The following is an 18,752-nucleotide window of genomic DNA, read 5'->3' as shown; positions in this document are numbered from 1 at the left end:
GCAATACTACGTAGGTATTCAATCTGGTTGAGTGCCCTAGATTTCATCTTTCTTGAGATAGCTATCGATGGTAGATTAGCATTCTTGTGGGACTGCGGTTCTGACGCATATATATCCCGCCTTATCTGAAGCACCAGACTCAAGTACCAGAAACCTTATATTATGAGTAAAGCAGGAGTTGAAATTCTGCGGCACTTAATAATAATAAAAATAATTGGTTTCTGGGGAAAGGGAATGACGCAGTATCTGTCTTATATATCGGCGGACACCTGAACCGCGCAGTAAGGGAAGGGATAAAGGAGGGAGTGAATGAAGAAAGGAAGAAAGAGGTGCCGTAGGGAAGGGCTCTTGGAGCCACACACTGGCTTAACTTTTGCTGAATGAGGCGCCAGCGTTATCGTATTAGAAGTCAGACTAACGCAAGTATTGACAAGAACTGAGAATTGTCCGTAAACAATGTGCATTATTTTCTTGCACAGAAACTCGCCTCTAAGTTTCGTCGCAGCTACCGTTTGCCCGCAAGAACGATGCTACAACATGTGAAGTTGTATTTGTTCTCGCTAATTACCCGACTGTGTGGTAAAATCAAGATTCCTTGACGCTACAGAAAAAAAAAATGCTTATCAGGCAGGTTTGTTTCCTTTCATTGTAAATCTGACCACAGAGAGAAAATCCGTTCAAACCTTGTCCCCGAGAAGTCCACGTGGTCCTATGACGCAGTCCAGGATGCCACGGGCCACACGAAAATCCTGAGAACTGGTTGGGTCATCGAGTAGGTAAATATCACTCCGTGAGTAGACGGCCCGGGCTAGGGCCACCCGTTGTCTCTGGCCTCCGCTTAGCATTTCACCCTGCAGCAGTTGAAGAGTACCCACTGGATCTATCCATGGCAGGGCAGAGCAATCACCAAATGAGAAAGGCAACTCCTCTGCAGATATATATTCAAATATCAAGTCCATGCCTCATTGTCTTTGAGTAGGAGGCCTCCGGTGAATTCATGAATGCAACGGAGATATACGTGCAACCTATGCGAAAGGGCCTGCGATTATGGCTCGTTGAAGACTTGACGGGCCGCAACTCAGGTCAGCGAAGCTGTGGCACCCCCCAAAAAAGAGACAAAGCGAGGCATACGGCCAGTAGTACCATCCTCAGCAGCTGTCTTCTTCGTTTTGTAAATATTGCCTTCGAAATATCAAATTCTGATGAAAAAAAAACTGTTTCAGAGAAGCTGAACGAAACTGCCGTGAATTCAAAAGATGATTTTTTTTAATTTTCAGCACAGTTTCATAGTCATCATTTACACACATCTATAATTACATCATACTCCATTACGTGTCATTTTACCGAAACATTTACCATTTCCAGTTATTCATCAATTCGCTCTCGCCGTATCATGAGCTCGCCGTCCCGGTTAGCTCAGCTGGTAGAGCGACTGCTGAGGTTAAGCAATGGTCTCGGGTTTGAACCCCAAACTAGGACGAAATTTTCATCAACAGCGAAGTTTCTGACGGAACTGCATAGCTTTCCTTTGCAGCCGTATGGCTCCGCTTGGGTGGATAACAGTGAAAAATTAGGCCCTTATTACATGTCTACTATTACAAATAAACAGCACAGCGAAAAAACAGCACGCCTCAAAACAGCGCGCCTGATAAAACGGCACAGCGACAAAAAAGCAAACCTAAAGAAACAGCGCGACGATAGAAGAGCGCAGGGAAAAAACAGCAAGACGACAGAACAGCACATCGGAGTACGGTGCAGCGCTGCTGGAGAGGTGAACTGACATTGCCATAACCACAAACTGTAAATCACAATACACACGGCAGCGACCTTTGATGCTAGTGAGTGCTCGTTTCACAGACCGTATAGGGACAGGGTAGGGTAATATCCGCGATCTCAAATGTCCACTTTTCTCTGGCCGGTAATAAAATGAATAACGCTTAAGAATTTGTTCCGGAAGCATCGATTCTGCAGGTTGGCCCTTATGATGCTGAATTCTAGCATATAGGCCCGACGTAGGGCTCTGGGTGTACCAAAAGTTCTTATTCTTCAAAGCTCTCACTCTATATGCTACTGAACCTTCAGCAATTTTGTTTGCAATAAGCTACAGGGCCTTCATCCACGGAAAATATCCTGTATGCGATGCTTGCTTTTAACGATGGCAGGATTGCCCTAGCCGACGTTTTCAGGGTGTTTGGTGCTAAACCAGAACGCATAGCACATATATTTATTTGGTGCAGTGGCGATCATTTCAATAAAGGTAAAAGAGCGAAATAAAGCGAGAGATGCCATAAATGCTTCCTAGCTAGCAGATAAGACAAGACAAAATACCCGGGGCATTTGATCGCAAAGCAGATGCCTGGTCATTTTAACTCTCTGTTTACCTGATTCTTCTTGCATAACGCAGAAAGAAACTAGGTCATTGAAGCGAAGCAAGCAAAAACTACATAATCACAAGTTCTGTCATATGCAGCGTTCAAGCAACGCTGTCCCTCAGTGAATGAGCCTGTCCTGTTTTTTAATATACTAGCGAAACAAGCACTTTCTAACTCCAAGGGTCGCTGCCGCATGTGTTGCGATTTACCCTTTTGTGGTTATGGCAATAATAGTTCACCCCTCTAGCAGCGCTGCACCGTACTCCGAAGTGCTGTTTTGTCATCGTGCTGTTTTTTTCCTGCGCTCTTCTGTTGTCGTGCTGTTTTTCGCGGTGCTCTTTAGTCGCTGTGCCGTTTTGTCCGGCATGCTGGTTTGAGAAGCGCTGTTTTTTCCCTGTGCTATTTGGCGCTGTGCCGTTTTCCCCCTTTGCTGTTTTTTCGCTATGCTGATTTTTGTGTGCTGTTTTGACGCATGCTGTTTTTACGTGTGCCGTTCTTTCGTGTCCCCCTTTCCTTTGTAGCCGTATAGCTGCGCTTGGGTCGGTGCCAATGAGTAATTACTCCCTTATTGAAAAAGTGGCTAGCAAAGTATTTATCAATAAAAACAAAATAAACTTGCACGCAAAGATTAGCTTGAACTCGCATCTCGTGCATGTACTAGTCCATGGAACGCTTCGCGACGTTATATGCCACAACTCTGTTACCTTCTCTCCTGCTTCTGAAAGATCGCCAGCCGGAAATCGTTCCATATCTCGGATCATTTGACAAGCTTCCAGCACCTCTTCATAGTATATTTCGTCAAACATGTGGCCGAAGACTATGTTGTCCCTGATGGTCATGTTGAAAACGTGAGGACGCTGGCAAACGACAGCGATTTTACCCTGCAGCAGAGGGAAAGAAACACCAAACAGCCTAAAGCATTTCCTTGAATGGAACCTTGTGTCAATGGCGAAAGTTATTCATGACTATAAAGAAACGTGTTTCCGCGCAACAGAATTCGCAATTTCTTCGTTTTTCTGTGCTATCGAGTTAGAACTAACACGTGCACTACTGAGCACACTAAACCTTCACATTTATACGACCAGCTGTGATACGTTACAGAACTGGATAAATATTTTCTGCGTAAAAAGTACCGCGAAGCCTAACTTGACCTACTACTCGCAGATCGGCGTCTCTCGACACATTTTATGCGATGACAGCTGCAGGGGCGGCGCGTTCGTAGCTGTGTCATTCCGCTGAATATTGCCCCGCAGGATGCTGCGCCTCGCCACCTGCACGTTGCTCTCTCCGAGGTACCTTCACTCCATTGCTGTAGTGTTCCTATATCTTCTCGCCCTGCGGGACCGTATACAGGAACACTATAATGCTGGTGCTGCTGGCGCCATCTATGGGTGCTTCTTGTAACAACACGTGCTTAGGAAATTCGTGCTAACATAATTATTTACAACCTTTATTACGCTGCAGAGAATTCTTGCAGCATTTGAAATTAACAAAGAAACTATACGTCTAAAGACAAAAAACCTAAACAAGGAGCAAGGTATCATATTAATGAAATTGCAACAAAAACCTTATGTCAACCCAGTCAAATTCAGATATAAGTGTCCTATATGTTTAGTTATACTATGTATCATACGATGCACATTGCGCCTGCTGCGGAGAAATGAATAACTGAAATCACACAGCATCGGCATGCCTAAAAAATCCAGATCTTGGGAGAATCAACGACCCAGCAACCCAGCACTGGGAGGCGTCACTGTGCAGCTGATATCCGGAAGGCCAGCTTTAGTTGGTGAACCGGACAAGAGCGGCGGCAAAAGCCAATGGCCTTCCATAACGTGGGTCCACCCAACTAACCTCGATTTATTCTGTTCATTAATTCTCTCCCCCCCCCCCCTTATACACACACACACTAACACACGCCAATAGTTTTTTCTTCAATTTTGAGCTTAAAAACTTGGCAGTCGTGTCAGGAATTTGCTCTAGATAACGAAACTTGACAATATACTATGTTTTAAGAGAAAACTAATAACTGCAAGTGAGGAATATATTACGTGCGTAGGATGAGACGGCGTGCTTCGGCTCCCTAGATTTAGCTTAAATGCCAGAAAAAATAGTCGAGGAGTATAGTGAAATAATGTCCAAAAATGTTCACGTTTAAATCTGGAACGTATATGCATTGACCGACCATACTATCACTCTGTCTTCATTTCCCGAGTCAGGTCTGTGATGAATCTCCACTCTTCTTGGCTTTTGTTCGCTATTGAAATTGGAAATATACCAGGTATTTCAGAGAATCCCACCGACAGTTTTTATGAACATGGTTTTTGAGCTAAAGAGGAGATTTTAGAGACATAGTAATACCAGTGTTTCGAACGACATATAGCACATAGTTCATGTTATCTAGTAAAATGTTTGACTAAATTTCAATAGTTAACTTTTGAAGTATTACCGATAGATGCCTGATCGCGATTAAATATTTGTAGCTGACTGTCAGTAATAAACATATCAGTTTTTTTTTATATCTAAAACGCCATTACTCTTGACGATGTCTCTCAAGAAATGTGGGCCATTTCTTGCACCGTTCGGAAACCGCGTGCCTGCGGGGAGCTCCGCTGTGCGCTTCTACTCCATTGCCACGCGATGGTCACGCGGCAACTCCTGGTGGTTACGAGTGCCGCTGTGAAAACCATGAGGTTCTGCTAACATTGTGTCCGCTGACAGGCGCCCTGGGAATTTTGCCTTTTCCTGTACATCAGCGGAGGGCGCCCTTACACGGGTGTAAAGACTTTCTTCGGGGCTTCGTACTATATTGTTCACGAGAGGTGCAGTCTTCCCACAGTAGAATCCATAGCATTCAGAACAGTTACGTAACCTGCAACGTACAGATATTTGTTTAAGCGCAGTAAAGCAGAAAATCAGAAAAGTGTTTCCCCAACGACTGACAGGAGAGCTATTTCTGTCAGCAGCACCAGGTTTTTTTAGTTAAACGGCCCAAGTTTGCCACATGGCTATTTGTAGACGACATCTACCTCTGATTTTATGCCTGCTTATCTTAATCACCAATTTAAAATACGGTTGGCGCATAAGTATTTTTCTATTAGAGAATTGTGTTTCCGCCAAGGCATTTCTTGATTTCGATCGCATTACAGATGCTCATTATAAGAACTTCAACAGCGAAACTTGAAGCGAATTTGCACGTCTTATAAAGTAGTCCCTAGCAGATTATATCCCTTTATCGTTTGAGAGCCATTACTGATTGGATGAACTCATTCTCGGCGTGTGCTCTTTGTTACTGGCCTGAAAAGACGAATTATTACGATCGCTAGATACCTCAAGTGGCCGGTGTCCCTGATGCGCTATGCAAAGAAAATCGTTGCAGGAAGCACTCACGTTGAACGCAAGAGAGCCTCCTAAGCACTTCGTGTCTCCAACAATTGCGGACAAGAGCGAAGACTTTCCGCTGCCCACGGGACCAACAACGCCCACAAGAGAGCCGCTCTCCAAGCGCAGGTCGATGCCCGCCAGGACCGGACTGTCGAAGTCGCAGTCCCTCGCAGACCAGGCGAAAGAACACTCCTTCATCGCAATCTCACCAACTGGAAAACGACGACCTTTGGCTGTTTGGCCGCTGGTACAGTGTTTGCCGAAAGTACCCAGGCTTCGTATGGTTCATTTCTCAGTCGTATAGCGAAGCACTTGGACCACTGCTCAAGCTCTAAATCTGCGTAATGTAACTAGCTAACGTAAAGTAACTAGCGTAGTGTAGCTAGTTGGCCCATGATCTTTGAAGAACAACTCGTGCTTGTTTCCCTCCGTCCTCGTTCATTAAGGGCACAGTTGTTTTTCATTGATCTTTAGGGAAGCCGTAAGGCCTATGCCATACGAGGAAGACGCAATCTATGCACCCTGGTTACTTCTGTACAAGACGGCACATGCCCTCTTCCTACAGAGGTGAGGTGTATGTGTAGTCTGCTGATATTTAAGAAAAGAAACCTGAAATATTGCCTAGAGTAATCAAAAGGAAATGTGTGCCTCCAGGTTTGGACTGTGCAAAATGAGAAGAATATTTCTTATAAATAGTTGTCAGTGGCTAAAGACTGCAGATGACAACGTAACTTAGTCTCCTGTCAGTAGTAATAGAACCAGACGTGACAGCATACGTGCCAGGTAAAATTGGACAGGATCGCATCAGCTGGGATTGGGATCGAAAAAGCAGAGGATTATCGTACGTACTGCGTACAAGCGTGCGAACAACTGCGCGCATGTGAGCACCAACCGTAAACTCGGAGCACTGTAAGGAACACAAGGGCGTCCTTATTCGCTTACCAATTCTAATACAATGGTGGAACTAATAAAAAAGAAGACACTAGAATAAGCGTCTTGCCCTAAGCCTGTTCAGTTATCACCATGTCTACGTTTTGAACAGTCTACTTTTTTGCCTATTGTGGCACCTCAAGCGATTATTTACGTTGTTTAGTACAGACTGTTAAGCTGCCTTCACTGAAAGGCTCCTAATGCCCTCTCACTGTCATGTACTGCCCTCTATTTCCCGAAGATATTCTAAGCCCTCAAATTCATAACTAAAAAGCCGACGTCACCAGGACTAACTGAGGAGTAATTTCTTGCACCGCGCACACTACTGCGGGCATCAAAAACTGGGCTAGACTTGAGCATCGCTCTAAATGTATGGTGCGATAGCGTTCATTGGTTAACGCGCCCATGAATGTGAAATCGGTCATCCTCTCCTGTACATTCATAGGTCCCTGGGAGTCCTCATACCACTCATTAATTTACTGACAGATGTCACGATGGGCAGTTTGCTCGCAATCATGTTGTCACGTTGTGATGATGTAACAAGGTCACGAGACTTAGGTGGCCCACCTGCCACCTAGCTAGCTCCTCTGTGGGTTCTTGGTGCACTTTCCCTCACTGGCAACAACGCCGATGGCAACGCCGGTTTTTCTGCAACACGGGACCCTTAAAGCTACTGCGTTACAATTGCAGCCCCTCTATCTGATGCGCATAGGAACCGAAAAATTACTTGACAACACTACGCAACGCAACAGTAGCAGAGCACCCTATTTGCCACCCGTGTTCCGCTACACAAAAAGTAGTGGAAGGGAAGGTTCCCTGCCATCTTTCGAGTATTTCTTCCTTTGCATGCTTTGACAGAGCCACCTTTTTATTTTCACTGAATATCTGCTGTTTCGTATTTCGCTTTTGACGTCTGTCCTTAGGCGGTTAAGTCATTTCGTTGCCTCTGTATTCTTTGCTTTCAAAGCGTAAAGCCGAAATAGCATCAGATTAGTTCCACCTTATACACGTCCCGGTGCCCAGGCTAGTCGCTGTTAAAAATTATTTTCTTACGTCATCAACTCTTTCTCGGTATGAGGAGCATCTGATCCATAGCCAAATTCGTAAATGACCAGTGCTAACAAATTCATTTCGCCAGCCCTACAGTTTGCCGATTTATCCAAAACAATGGTCCATTATTTGCGTTGCTATACCAGTGCCACTCGAGCTAATTGCGCGCACTTCATACTTTTGACTGGGTTTAAAAATGGAACACTTGGCTATCGTAGGTGGTTGTGTAAACTTACCTATATTGAGTGACACTCTCACAAAACTAAGGAGACATACGGCAAGAGAAAGTAAAGCTAAAAATGCTACCATTTCTCTTCATTGAAACACGGGAAGCAAGCACTTATGGGACCATGAACTAGAATTTTGACAGACACCATTCGGCCAAATTATAAAAAAGACTGAGGCGAACCGCCATAAGCCAATTAATATATCATTGCCTGAGTACTGCAATTACAGACGTTTACGGACTCACTTATCGGTTGTCTCAGGCTTAGGCTAGCATTTCAGGGAGTGGTCTGGCGCTAATGCTATATTACTTGCTCTGTTAACAAGGACAGTTATGTTAAACACGCGCAATAAAGCTTTGGACGGAAGCAATTTGTGTGGGCAAACGATCCTAGCATTCTCGTTCACTCCGAAGCAACCTAGTTCTTTTTTTCCGCTAATGCGAACATATGAAGAACCTTTACTCGCCTAGTCTAAATAATGCAATTACCAGCCAAAATCATGCTGTTTAAAGCTTTAAAGATTTATAATGTAATTTAGAGGAATATTTTGACAAAATAAGCTAAAATAATTCTACATTAGTTGGAAATAAAATGCACTTTTTCTTAACGGAAGGCTTGAAACCACGTTTTAGTAAATTAAATAAAGCAATCTAATACAAATTATTTCTAACGACTTTTACGCATCAGAAGACACATCCAACAAAACCATTAATATTTGTCACAGGAAACCAAGAGGTAGAAAAACCTTTCTGTAGCGAAAGCTCCATTGGCCACAAACTCTCAGTTTCGCCGTGCTCGCATTCCCACCATGGTCGCACCACACCACGTGACCAACCACGTGACTGGTCACGTGACCAGCCACGTGATGAACCACGTGACAACTACCCAGACAAACAGACTAACCTGGACTTACAATGAAGATTAACCAAGACTAACCGTGTCATGCCTTAGCTTTCGCTACGTATATCCTGGCATAGCCGAGCTAAGCCACTGCCAATTTTTCAGTACATTCTCACTACACCACGTGTACATGCGATAATGGAAAAGTATAGATCGTATTCAAAGTTCTTACCGCTGACTGGAGATGCTGGTTTTTTTTCCCGTTCACCTGCCAACCATTCTTCTTCAGCGAAAAATGACATCAGTCTGCGACAGCTCCGAAATACCTTCAGGGGCGAACGAAATGGAAAACCGAATTGCGTTCTTAAAATCACAACACAATCATGTGGTCTGAATTCCATAAAGACACCCTTAACTACTCCGTGGTTGAAAAGCACACCCGGTATAAAGAATTCTACTCAATTCTACACGCTAAAACTACAGCCCACTCTTAACCGATGAGCAACATACTTACGTTGGGCCTCATCGATATTTTAAGCAGTGAAAGCACATTTTTGTTTAGTGCTACATGCTGTTTGTGTGCTCAAAACATCCGGAAGGGCACCCTCGTAGAGTCTATGCTCGTGTGAAGCTTTGCCAAGAAGACGACAGTCTGATGCTCATAAAAAGTTCAAGTAAAAAAATGGCTGAGGCTCAACCCGGCTGAGCCTAGTAGAGGAGCTAAAACAAAGCCGGCAGTATTTATAGCGAATAATGATGTGACATCGTTGCCACGTCATCGCATGGCGTCACACGAGACGATGTGAATCTTCCTTCTAAAGGCCAAATTTAAAAATCAAAGGTGAAAGGTCAAGGTGAGAGGTCAAGTGGCCACTTGTCATCGGTCACGTTGTTGCTGATCCTTAGCTATGAAAGTGCCATGCAGGCGTATCATGGCTACGCGCAGCAAGACACATAGTCATACATTGTTAGCCTTGGGTGTGTGTTTGGTTTGACCTTGGTCGGGCTTCAAGTTCCAACGCGCAAAGCCGGGCGAAACTCCGAGTTATACCTCGAATAGTAGTGCTTTCGCTCTAAAACGCGCGAAAAATAGGACGCACTTATAGGCGAAGTACGCGAAAGAGCATGTCGCCAAACGGCATTCCGAGTATGTCACCAAATTGCATGAAAGAAACGCTTCAGTAGAGCACCACTCTCGGCACGCACAGGAACATAGACTGAAAGAAATAATTACAGGCAGAGCGCGAACTATGAACTGTCTCTATATTCTTATGTTTTGCTGCAATAAAACATTACGCCAAGAAGCAGAAAGAAAATGGGTTAAAAGGAGCGCCTATGGCGTTACTCCGCTAATTGCAAATCGACGAATCTCAGTCATTAGTGGACGATCTAAGCTATGTATTGGTTTATTTATTTATTTAAAAAATATTGGAGGCTTTGCAAGGGTACATATAGGAGCATACAAATAATAATAAAGCATAATGGTAATGGCATATATGAAGAAGTAAAAAAGACAAACATTGTCGACACATAAAGATACATTAACAGTCCACACCATACCAATCCAGTACAACAGCTGAGAGAGAAAAAAAGGGAAAAACAACCAGTAGCTCAAGTATTCAAGGAATCACGAAAACAAAGACAGCGATGAGCGTATGTAGCAATGCGGTTGAGCGAAGTAAAAGAATAAAAAACGCGCATGATCAGCTAGCGTAATAAATAGCTTACAAAAGCGCAATACTTTCAGCAGATAAAAATTTTAATCTTATCAATGCTGGTTACTAGCGACCAAGGTATAGAGTTCCACTCCGTGATGGTGCGCGGGAAAAACTAATATTTGAAAACATTTGTGATGGTCCTATAGAAGGTTACTGAGCGTAACGATGCCGTGTTTTTTAACAAGTCATATATGTTTTGTGTTCACTTAAGTAAAGCCTTTGTGTCCCGAGAACACAATAAAAGCTCCATATAACTCTTATTGTCGCTAATCTTGGGACAGGAGGGTGGTTGTCTAGTGAAACAATGGTTTGCCCTGTACTGGTGGGAAGGTTTCCAGCAGCGGTAACGAAGAGCCTGAATTGTATTGCGCTTTAAGGCCCTAATTAAGACAACGTCCTATCTTGCCATCGCAGGCCTGGACACAGCGACAGCAGTACATACCGCTGTCACGCCATTGAATCAAGACTTCCCATTTCCACGCTTGACAAGCTCCGAGTTAGATAAGTCGAGAAAAATCTTTTTTCTCTCCTGAATTTTTAGCTTCAACGCATATGAGAAACTTATGAAATGGAGCTATTGTGGTTCTGGAAAACTGCTTCCTTCGTTACTACTTGAGTAAACCGAGTCCCGAGCGAGTTTAACAGACTACAGAAAATGGCTACAGAAATTCAGCTCCCACGCAGCAGACAAAGCGTACTCACCGGGCTCTTCAGCCTCGTGGCATGAGCCATGGTATTTGTGAAAGCGTCCATTAGCGTGAGTATATACACGCTGGAGTATATGATTGATTGGCTGAATATGCCATCCGGATTCATGAAAGTGAGAGAGCCAAAAGCAAGCATGATCATCTGAAAAAAGAAGGGCGTTTTCATACGGAGCCGTGGAAATATAGACAATCCGGTGGTCTACCTAGCTCTGTGGCACCAGCGATATCTCATGATAAACCCATCAACCCATTTCAACTCATCGTGCTTGAAACTTAGACGATCTAATTGCCAGGAACAATATTCAGCACTCGTGTACACACCTGCATTGCGTCGAAAGTCTGTTTGCATTATTGCCCTGTCGGGATAAATTTCTTAGGACAGCGCTGAGTTCTGAGGGCCTAACTAAGGCTTTGTTGTTCTCTTCGTCGAAATAAATTGCGCTGGCTTTTCTACACGCTTTCAATTTTCACAAGCTTAGTGAAGATGCAACAAGTGCTCTCAGAATGTTGAAAACGAGAAATGTGGCAGAAATTTAATTTTCAGCACTTTCCTTACAACAAGTATTTTGGCACGACGTCCAACCTTGTCCTGCGAATCCTTTGCACCTTCGGAAGTTTGCGTCACTTCCCACTGACCTTTCTCGCGTTACATCGTTCTAGCGTTGCTAAGTTGGGCACTGGCTGACTCAAGGGATATTGAAGGTGCTCATTTGAGTGGGGAGTAGGGTGACCTAGGAGCTTGAACAGTGGACCAGCAAAGCTTCATACCCAAAATTTATGGAGAATCATTTCACATGCAGCCTCTGCACCTACCTCAGAGAACGTGATCCTCACTGCTACGAATTTTCTATCTCCAGCATTTCATTCCCCCTTTTTCAACTTATGTCACAAGGCGCACTTCTCGAATAAAAAAATTCTTGACAAAAGTTTTTTTAACGGGAAAGTATTTATGAACGCATTTTTTTTTCATTTATTGCAAGATTAACAACCAACGTTGCCGGCAGGTTTGCATTGTTTTGCTATTAACGTTTTTCCTATCGTAAAAAGCGCTCCCCATTGGTTTCCTATGGCAGTCTTACCTGTTCGATGCCAGCCATGAAAACAATGTAAAAGAACGATTTTGCTCGACATCGTAAGGATGAACCATTATCTTAAATATTTCAATAACAGATCTTTACAATTTTCTAATAAATATTTTTGTCCGAGGATGTTGGACATCCTCGGAATGAAAGGAGGCAGCTGCGTGAAGCATACCGCATGTCACAGCTAAATACAACACAGGGTTTAAAGAATGCTCGGTGCCGTAGCCGTCCGAAACCAACTGAATACTCTTGAGTGTCGCATCGCGTAGCGCGCAATAGTTTTCCTTTCTCGAATAGCAAATAATTAGTAAAGTCAAATTGGTAACTTTTTCGATATTGGCTTCAAGAAAGAAGTGTCAGTGAATACGTTTGTTGTCAAACACAGCAGGTTTAAGTGTTTCCATCAAGCTGCCGTTTGCGGAGATTTTTTTCTACTGGCCTTAAAAGAAAGTCTGCAAAAAAGAAAAGTTGCCATTAGACGGATGCTGGAGTATATCTCTCGTCCAGTGGACACGCAAAGCGCCATCGGGCAAAGCGCTCGGGAGAAAGCGGTTTTCTTTCTCTGAGGCGCCTCTGAGGACGCTGAACTAACTAAGCTGTCACGCGGGAGAATTTTTATTTGGTGGGGTTTCATTTAAAGGCGATAAGAAAAAGTCATCTAGTGTATTTTACTGCAAACATTTCAGCTGGCTGTTTTTCAAGCCGGTTCAAAACTTCCGTGTTAACAATTAATTCATCAAACCAATCTATAAACACTTGTAGTTAGTATTCCTAATTTAAGTTTCCGGAACTTGAAAGTATTATTGACATTGTAGATTCTTCGAAACTTACGCCGTCAGCAGGTATCTACGGAATTAACCCAAAAGTACTCACAAACACAAAGCATACTACTACCGTCATATTGTTCCATATTTTTCACCAGACTCTTTGATAAGGTGTCATGCCGCATGTGACTGGAAAGTGGACAAAGTAATTCCAGTTCCAAAAAAGGCCCATCGTCTTCTCGTCATAATTACCGACCACTAGCATTCCTTCAAATTTAATGGAACATTAATACAGTCGCACATTATGAAATTCCTAGTTTCAGTTAATTTTTTTCCCGCCTACTCAACATAGTTTTCAAAAAGGTTTATCGTGCGACAGTAAACTAGCGTTGTTTGTCAACAACTTAAGCTCCAACCTCGACTTTAATATTCAAGCTGACACCCTGTTCCTTGATTTTGAAAAGACCTTGGACAAAGTTCCTCATAACCGGCTTTTCCTAAAACTTTCACGCCTAAATCCTAATTGCTTTGTTTTGGAATGCATTGAAAACTTTCTTACTAACCGCAAGCAGTTTGTTTTAGCTAATAAGCGTACAACTTCTTATGCTTATAATGTCCTTGGGGTGCTCCAAGGCACTGTACTGGGGCCCCTTCTCTTCCTTATTTATATTAATGACTTACCAGCTAACTTATGTTCTAACGTGCGCATGTTTACAGATGACTGCGTTATTTACGTCCCAACAACCAACAGTAGTGACATTCAACTCCTACAATCTGACACTGAATGCGTAAGAACCTGGTGTAACAAAAGGCTAATGTCTTTAAACGCGAAGAAAACATCTATCCTTTTATCAACGTCACTCCCAACCTACTTAAAACTAACTAATCTGCAATTCCGAAATTACTGCTGTAATGGAATATAAATACTTGTGTTCTCATTTAACCTGCGATCTCGATTGGTCACATCACATAACCCAAATTATGAACGATGCTAATCGTGTTCTCTATATTTTCGCCGCACTCTTCGCCTATCTCCCCCATCAGTAAAGTTACCTTATTTAACCTTCATTCGTCCCGAACTGGAATATGCATGCGCGGTTTGGGACCCCTATCAAAGTAACCTTTCTAACTTACTGGAAGCAATAACACAAAACCGCGCAGCAAGATTCATCCACTCGGCCTATTCCTATCGTGTGTCACTGAACTAAAACGTAATTCTCATCTTACAAACTTAGCAGACCGCCGTACTATTGCAAGTCTATGCCTTTTTCATAAATTTTACTATCACCCCTTGATCAAGTCTGTTATCAGGCCTGCCCGTCACATCCCCAGCCGCACGAACCACCAGAAGGCCGTTTACCCTCCCCCTGCCCGGACAAGTGCTCATCTGTCACCATTTTGTGTTTGCACTGCAAAGGACTGGAATGACTTGCCCAACGCCGTCGTACTTCATTCCGACCCATCATCATTCAAATCATCCATCGAATCAGCCATGTGCCCTGAACTCCACTTCCTCATGTAATACCCCCTGTAATGGTGCCTTTGAGGTTGTAATAAATAATAAAATATTAACCCCACTCATTGGTTTTTCTCGGCTAAGACATGGCGTCATTTATAAAATCTTACTTACTTCGAATTGGACGACAGTATAAATCATCCCCATTGGGGAGAAAAATAATGAAGTTGTCCTACAAGAGCGCCTTGTTCATGAAAGAGCTGTCGTTTTGGCCCATTGTAGGAGTAAAGTTGGCTTTAGTAACAGGAATTAAAACTAACAGCCTAGCTTTCGAGCAGCACGCACAGAATATAAAACTATGTCACCGTATGCTCACTTAAAGAAACTTACAAGACATGCGAAAAAAAGTATTGACAGGGGGCAATCAAAAAGGCATTAAATGCCCGAAATAGTACCAACAACGTTTTGAACCTTGTGTTTGAACGGCTCACAAAAAACTGGATGCAATGAATATACGACATAAACAAAACCCAAGAAATGAAAAATGCAATATAAAATTATAATGGCCTCATATTGTGCCAAGAACACAAAAAATTCAACCAGGGAATGATAATTACATACCAACCTCTACCATAGCTTTCTTATTATTCTTAACACAATGCGGTGTTACTTAAGTGGACAGAAAAAAATAAAAGGTCCAAGCGGCAGAATTGTCATATTCGAGACTACCATTGATGTGGCAACTAGTTAGAGGGGATTCAAGTAAGCAATGATGCAGCCTAAACGTCGTGAAAATGAAAGCGCCTTCACATTTCAGGGTTTCTTACCACAGATGTAGACGCGCTGATCAGTGTCTCCAGAAACCCGTCTAAAATATTGACCCTGTACGCCTGGTTGATTTCCTTCAATCGAAGTTGATGAAGGCTCCTCTGAAACACGTCTTCCAACGCTGACATTTTTACGAGCCGCACTACAGAAAGAAATTCTGCAAACTTCTTCAATCGCTCGTCTCTGTATTTGTAAAGAACATTCTGTAAAAAAAAAGAAAATACTTCTTCCAATTGAAGAAAACCCTCCAAATATTGTCACCGCCGGGAACTCCCCCTATGGCATCTTTTTATCTATTTTTTTGCACTGCGAACCCAATAAAACATTTTTCTCTATTGAAGTACACATGAACAACCATTAGGATTATAATGTCATCTTCGAACCGTGACTAAAAAAAACCATCACCGCTCCTAGAATCTCCCAATTTTGTAATGTGCTTGCAAACGACCTTGTTATATTTTTCTGTGGCAGTAATCGTGACTGGTTTGAATACGTCCGCTATGATAAATTTGAGTTCTGATAGAGGTAAACAAACATGAAGACGAGACGACACTGTGCGAAAACCACATGCTTGAAAGATTTTTGTTGAAGTGTGAGCGAACAAAGAGCCTTGCAAGGCAACAGCAGTCTGTAATTGGTAGCGAGGTGCTCGAAGTGTTAAGAGAATACGTCTACTTATGTCATGTAGTGACCACTGATCCGGATCACGAAAGCAAATTAACTATAAGAATAAGAATGGCGTGGAGCGCATATGGCAGGTTCTCTCAGATCATGAATGGCAGTTTACCAATATCCCTCAAGAGAAAAGTATACAACAGCTGTGTCTTACGAGTACACACCTACGGGGCAGAAACGTGGAGTCTGACGAAAAGTGTTCAGTTCAAGTTAAGGACAACGCAGCGAGCTTTGGAAATAGAAATGATAAGTGTAACCTTAAGAGCCAGAACGAGGGCAGAGTGGGTGAGGGGTTAACGACATACTAGTCGAAATCAAGAAGAAAAAAATGGGCTTGAGCAGGGCATGTAATGCGAAGGAAATGAAACCAGTGGTCCTTAATGGTAACGGAAAGAATTCCAAGAGAAGGCAAGCGTAGCAGGGAATGGCAGAAGGTTAGGTGGGCGGATTGGATCAAGAAGTTTGCGGGGATAGGGTGGCCGCAGATGGCACAGGACAGGGTTAATTGGAGAGATATGGGAGAGGCGCTTGTTCTGCAGTGGGCGTAGCCACGCCGATGATGATGATGATGATGAGCGAACAAAGCGCAGGTGACACGACAAATAGGCACAGAAAATATGCGACCTGCGATGCGCAAACATTGCTGTGCGTTTTCTAGTTCTGAAGCCGCCGAATCACTCGTAAGGTCCATCGCTCAGGGGTGGGGGGGGAGAGTACCAAGGTGACTTGAGCCATCCTTTCCCCACAACTTCTTGAAATAGCCGTTATGCTATTATTTACACCTCTGCCGTTTATCCTCACACACGTCTCATTTAGTTCAGGGAGCTCTTACAGGTATACTGAGGACAAACTGCAAATGGCCTGCATCGATGGATTACAGCGTACTTATAAGAAACAGGCTACTTCCTCTAAAAGTGAAGCTCTTGTAAGCCAGATACACAACAAAAACAAATACAGGTATCGCCACTCCCAGTCGCTTTCTCACGTGAACTGCGCTTACATCATGATAGATTTTTTTTTTTTTGGTGGCGGGTCTCTCTGGCTAGGTTTCACCGCCCTTCCTTTCCCGATGGCGATCACGGAGTCCTTTCCGGCGTTGTCGTGACGAATTTGAATTCAGTTGCGGGAAATGTTTAAAATCCGAATTTCTCGTCGAGAAATGCCCAGGTGCCGAATAAACGTGGACATAACGAAAAACAGCCATAGAAAAGATTTTACCATGAACAAAAACTGCATAGAGTTGTCCTCGGTGTGCGTTTAAGTAGCACTATAGCATCAATTTAAATTTTCTGTAAAGCATGTTCTCTGGGTTCATTTTTAGGCTGCGAATGAATTGTTGTGAACTTAGAGTCGCAACGCCAGCGCCATACGCACAGTGCACACTCACGCAGTATTTATTAAGCAAAGGTTCCATGGAAAAGGATGCGGCTCCGACGATCACAAGCCAGACGAGGCATGAGCACGCCGGCACGTATCCCAGTTGGCGAGCCAGCACAGCCAAGGCTACGGGAACGCACGCCACTCCCATAATGGCATTGGGCAGGTAATACGTAGACACAGCCACTAGCCACGAGTCAGCGGAGAGGAAAGACGACACCTGGCCCGCAGAGTTGTCGGCTAGGGCAGCAGCTGATAAGCGAGTTACCTGCACGCAACAAACAGCAGGGCGCAGTGATTCGAGTGTGTATCATGGCCGCGATGACCAAGGACTTGCTTGGCTGAGAAATTAAATCTAGTCAGCAAATGATTTTGGTTTGGTTTTATGGGTGTTTAACGTCCCAAGGCGACCCAGGCTATGCGAGACGCCGTAGTTAAGGGCTCCGGAAATTTCGACCACCTGGGTTTCTTTAACGTTTTCTGACATCGGACAGTACACGGGCCTCTAGAATTTCACCTCCATCGAAATTTCACCGGCGCGGCGGCGATCTAACCCGCGTTTTTCGAGTCAGCAGCCGAGTGCCATAACCACTAAAGCACCACGGCGGCTAGTCAGCAAATGAGAGGAATGGTAGGCGTCAAAGTGAACTAAGTTAATCCAGGAGCGAGGCCATGAAAACGTCTTTCACGCGGATGAGCTTTCAGATTGATAAGGAGGTTTCAATTTCGTTATAAGCGTTAGGCTATATCCACCTCATTAGTTATGATTTGCCAGCTCTCTGTAGCGTGCCATGCAGTGGCCGGGCCATGCATGTCTAGAGGATAAAGCCGCAAAAACAGTGTCGAGAGGCTCTGACGCAGCACTAACATATGAGCCAATGAGCTTCTCCACCGCAACAAATTTGTGTCGGTCTTGTAAGCAGTGACAACGATAACCTTAGCAACCGTACTTGAGAACAGGTGCCCTTTCCTAGAGTCAAGCATAGCGTACCTTTTTGAAAACCGCGAACTGAAGGAAAGATTGCGCCCTCAGCTGGTTCTGCAGAATGTAGTAGGAGTGCATGCTAGACACAAGAACCTCGACGACGCAAGAGGCCGACAGCAGGATCAAGGACTGGAGGAAACCGAAATGGCTGGAGGCCCCGACCAAACCACTGCACATAAGAAAGTAATACACCATGGGAAAACTACATTTAAAAATGTTCCATCATAATCGTGGAAGCCCTTATGCTTGAGCTTTCCCCGGTCAAAACGGAGTGTGCGGATTACGGACATGGCTTTAATTGACCTGGGGGAATAGAACCTAGGTATAGGGTTTTTAAGAGATCTGTTTCTAGTCGCT

General features: G+C 43.8%; 1 protein-coding gene across 1 annotated transcript in view; it reads right to left on the bottom strand.

Moving 5' to 3' along the window:
* The window catches only part of LOC144097823 (multidrug resistance protein mrp-7-like), a 41,697-nt gene extending 23,209 nt beyond the window's left edge, over positions 1-18,488 (bottom strand). The window contains exons 1-8 of the mRNA XM_077630448.1: positions 18,402-18,488; positions 17,421-17,678; positions 15,358-15,561; positions 11,224-11,370; positions 9,036-9,129; positions 5,763-5,968; positions 3,077-3,253; positions 684-851 (exon numbers count right to left, since the gene is read on the bottom strand). Of these exons, the coding sequence (XP_077486574.1) occupies positions 684-851; positions 3,077-3,253; positions 5,763-5,968; positions 9,036-9,129; positions 11,224-11,370; positions 15,358-15,561; positions 17,421-17,678; positions 18,402-18,473 (1,326 nt within the window). The 5' untranslated portion in view covers positions 18,474-18,488. The remainder of the gene's footprint in view (positions 1-683; positions 852-3,076; positions 3,254-5,762; positions 5,969-9,035; positions 9,130-11,223; positions 11,371-15,357; positions 15,562-17,420; positions 17,679-18,401) is intronic.
* Positions 18,489-18,752: the final 264 nt, after the last annotated feature.

Source organism: Amblyomma americanum, chromosome 7, assembly GCF_052857255.1.
Source record: "Amblyomma americanum isolate KBUSLIRL-KWMA chromosome 7, ASM5285725v1, whole genome shotgun sequence".
Taxonomy (NCBI): domain Eukaryota; kingdom Metazoa; phylum Arthropoda; class Arachnida; order Ixodida; family Ixodidae; genus Amblyomma; species Amblyomma americanum.
This window is presented reverse-complemented; position numbering and strand designations above follow the sequence as displayed.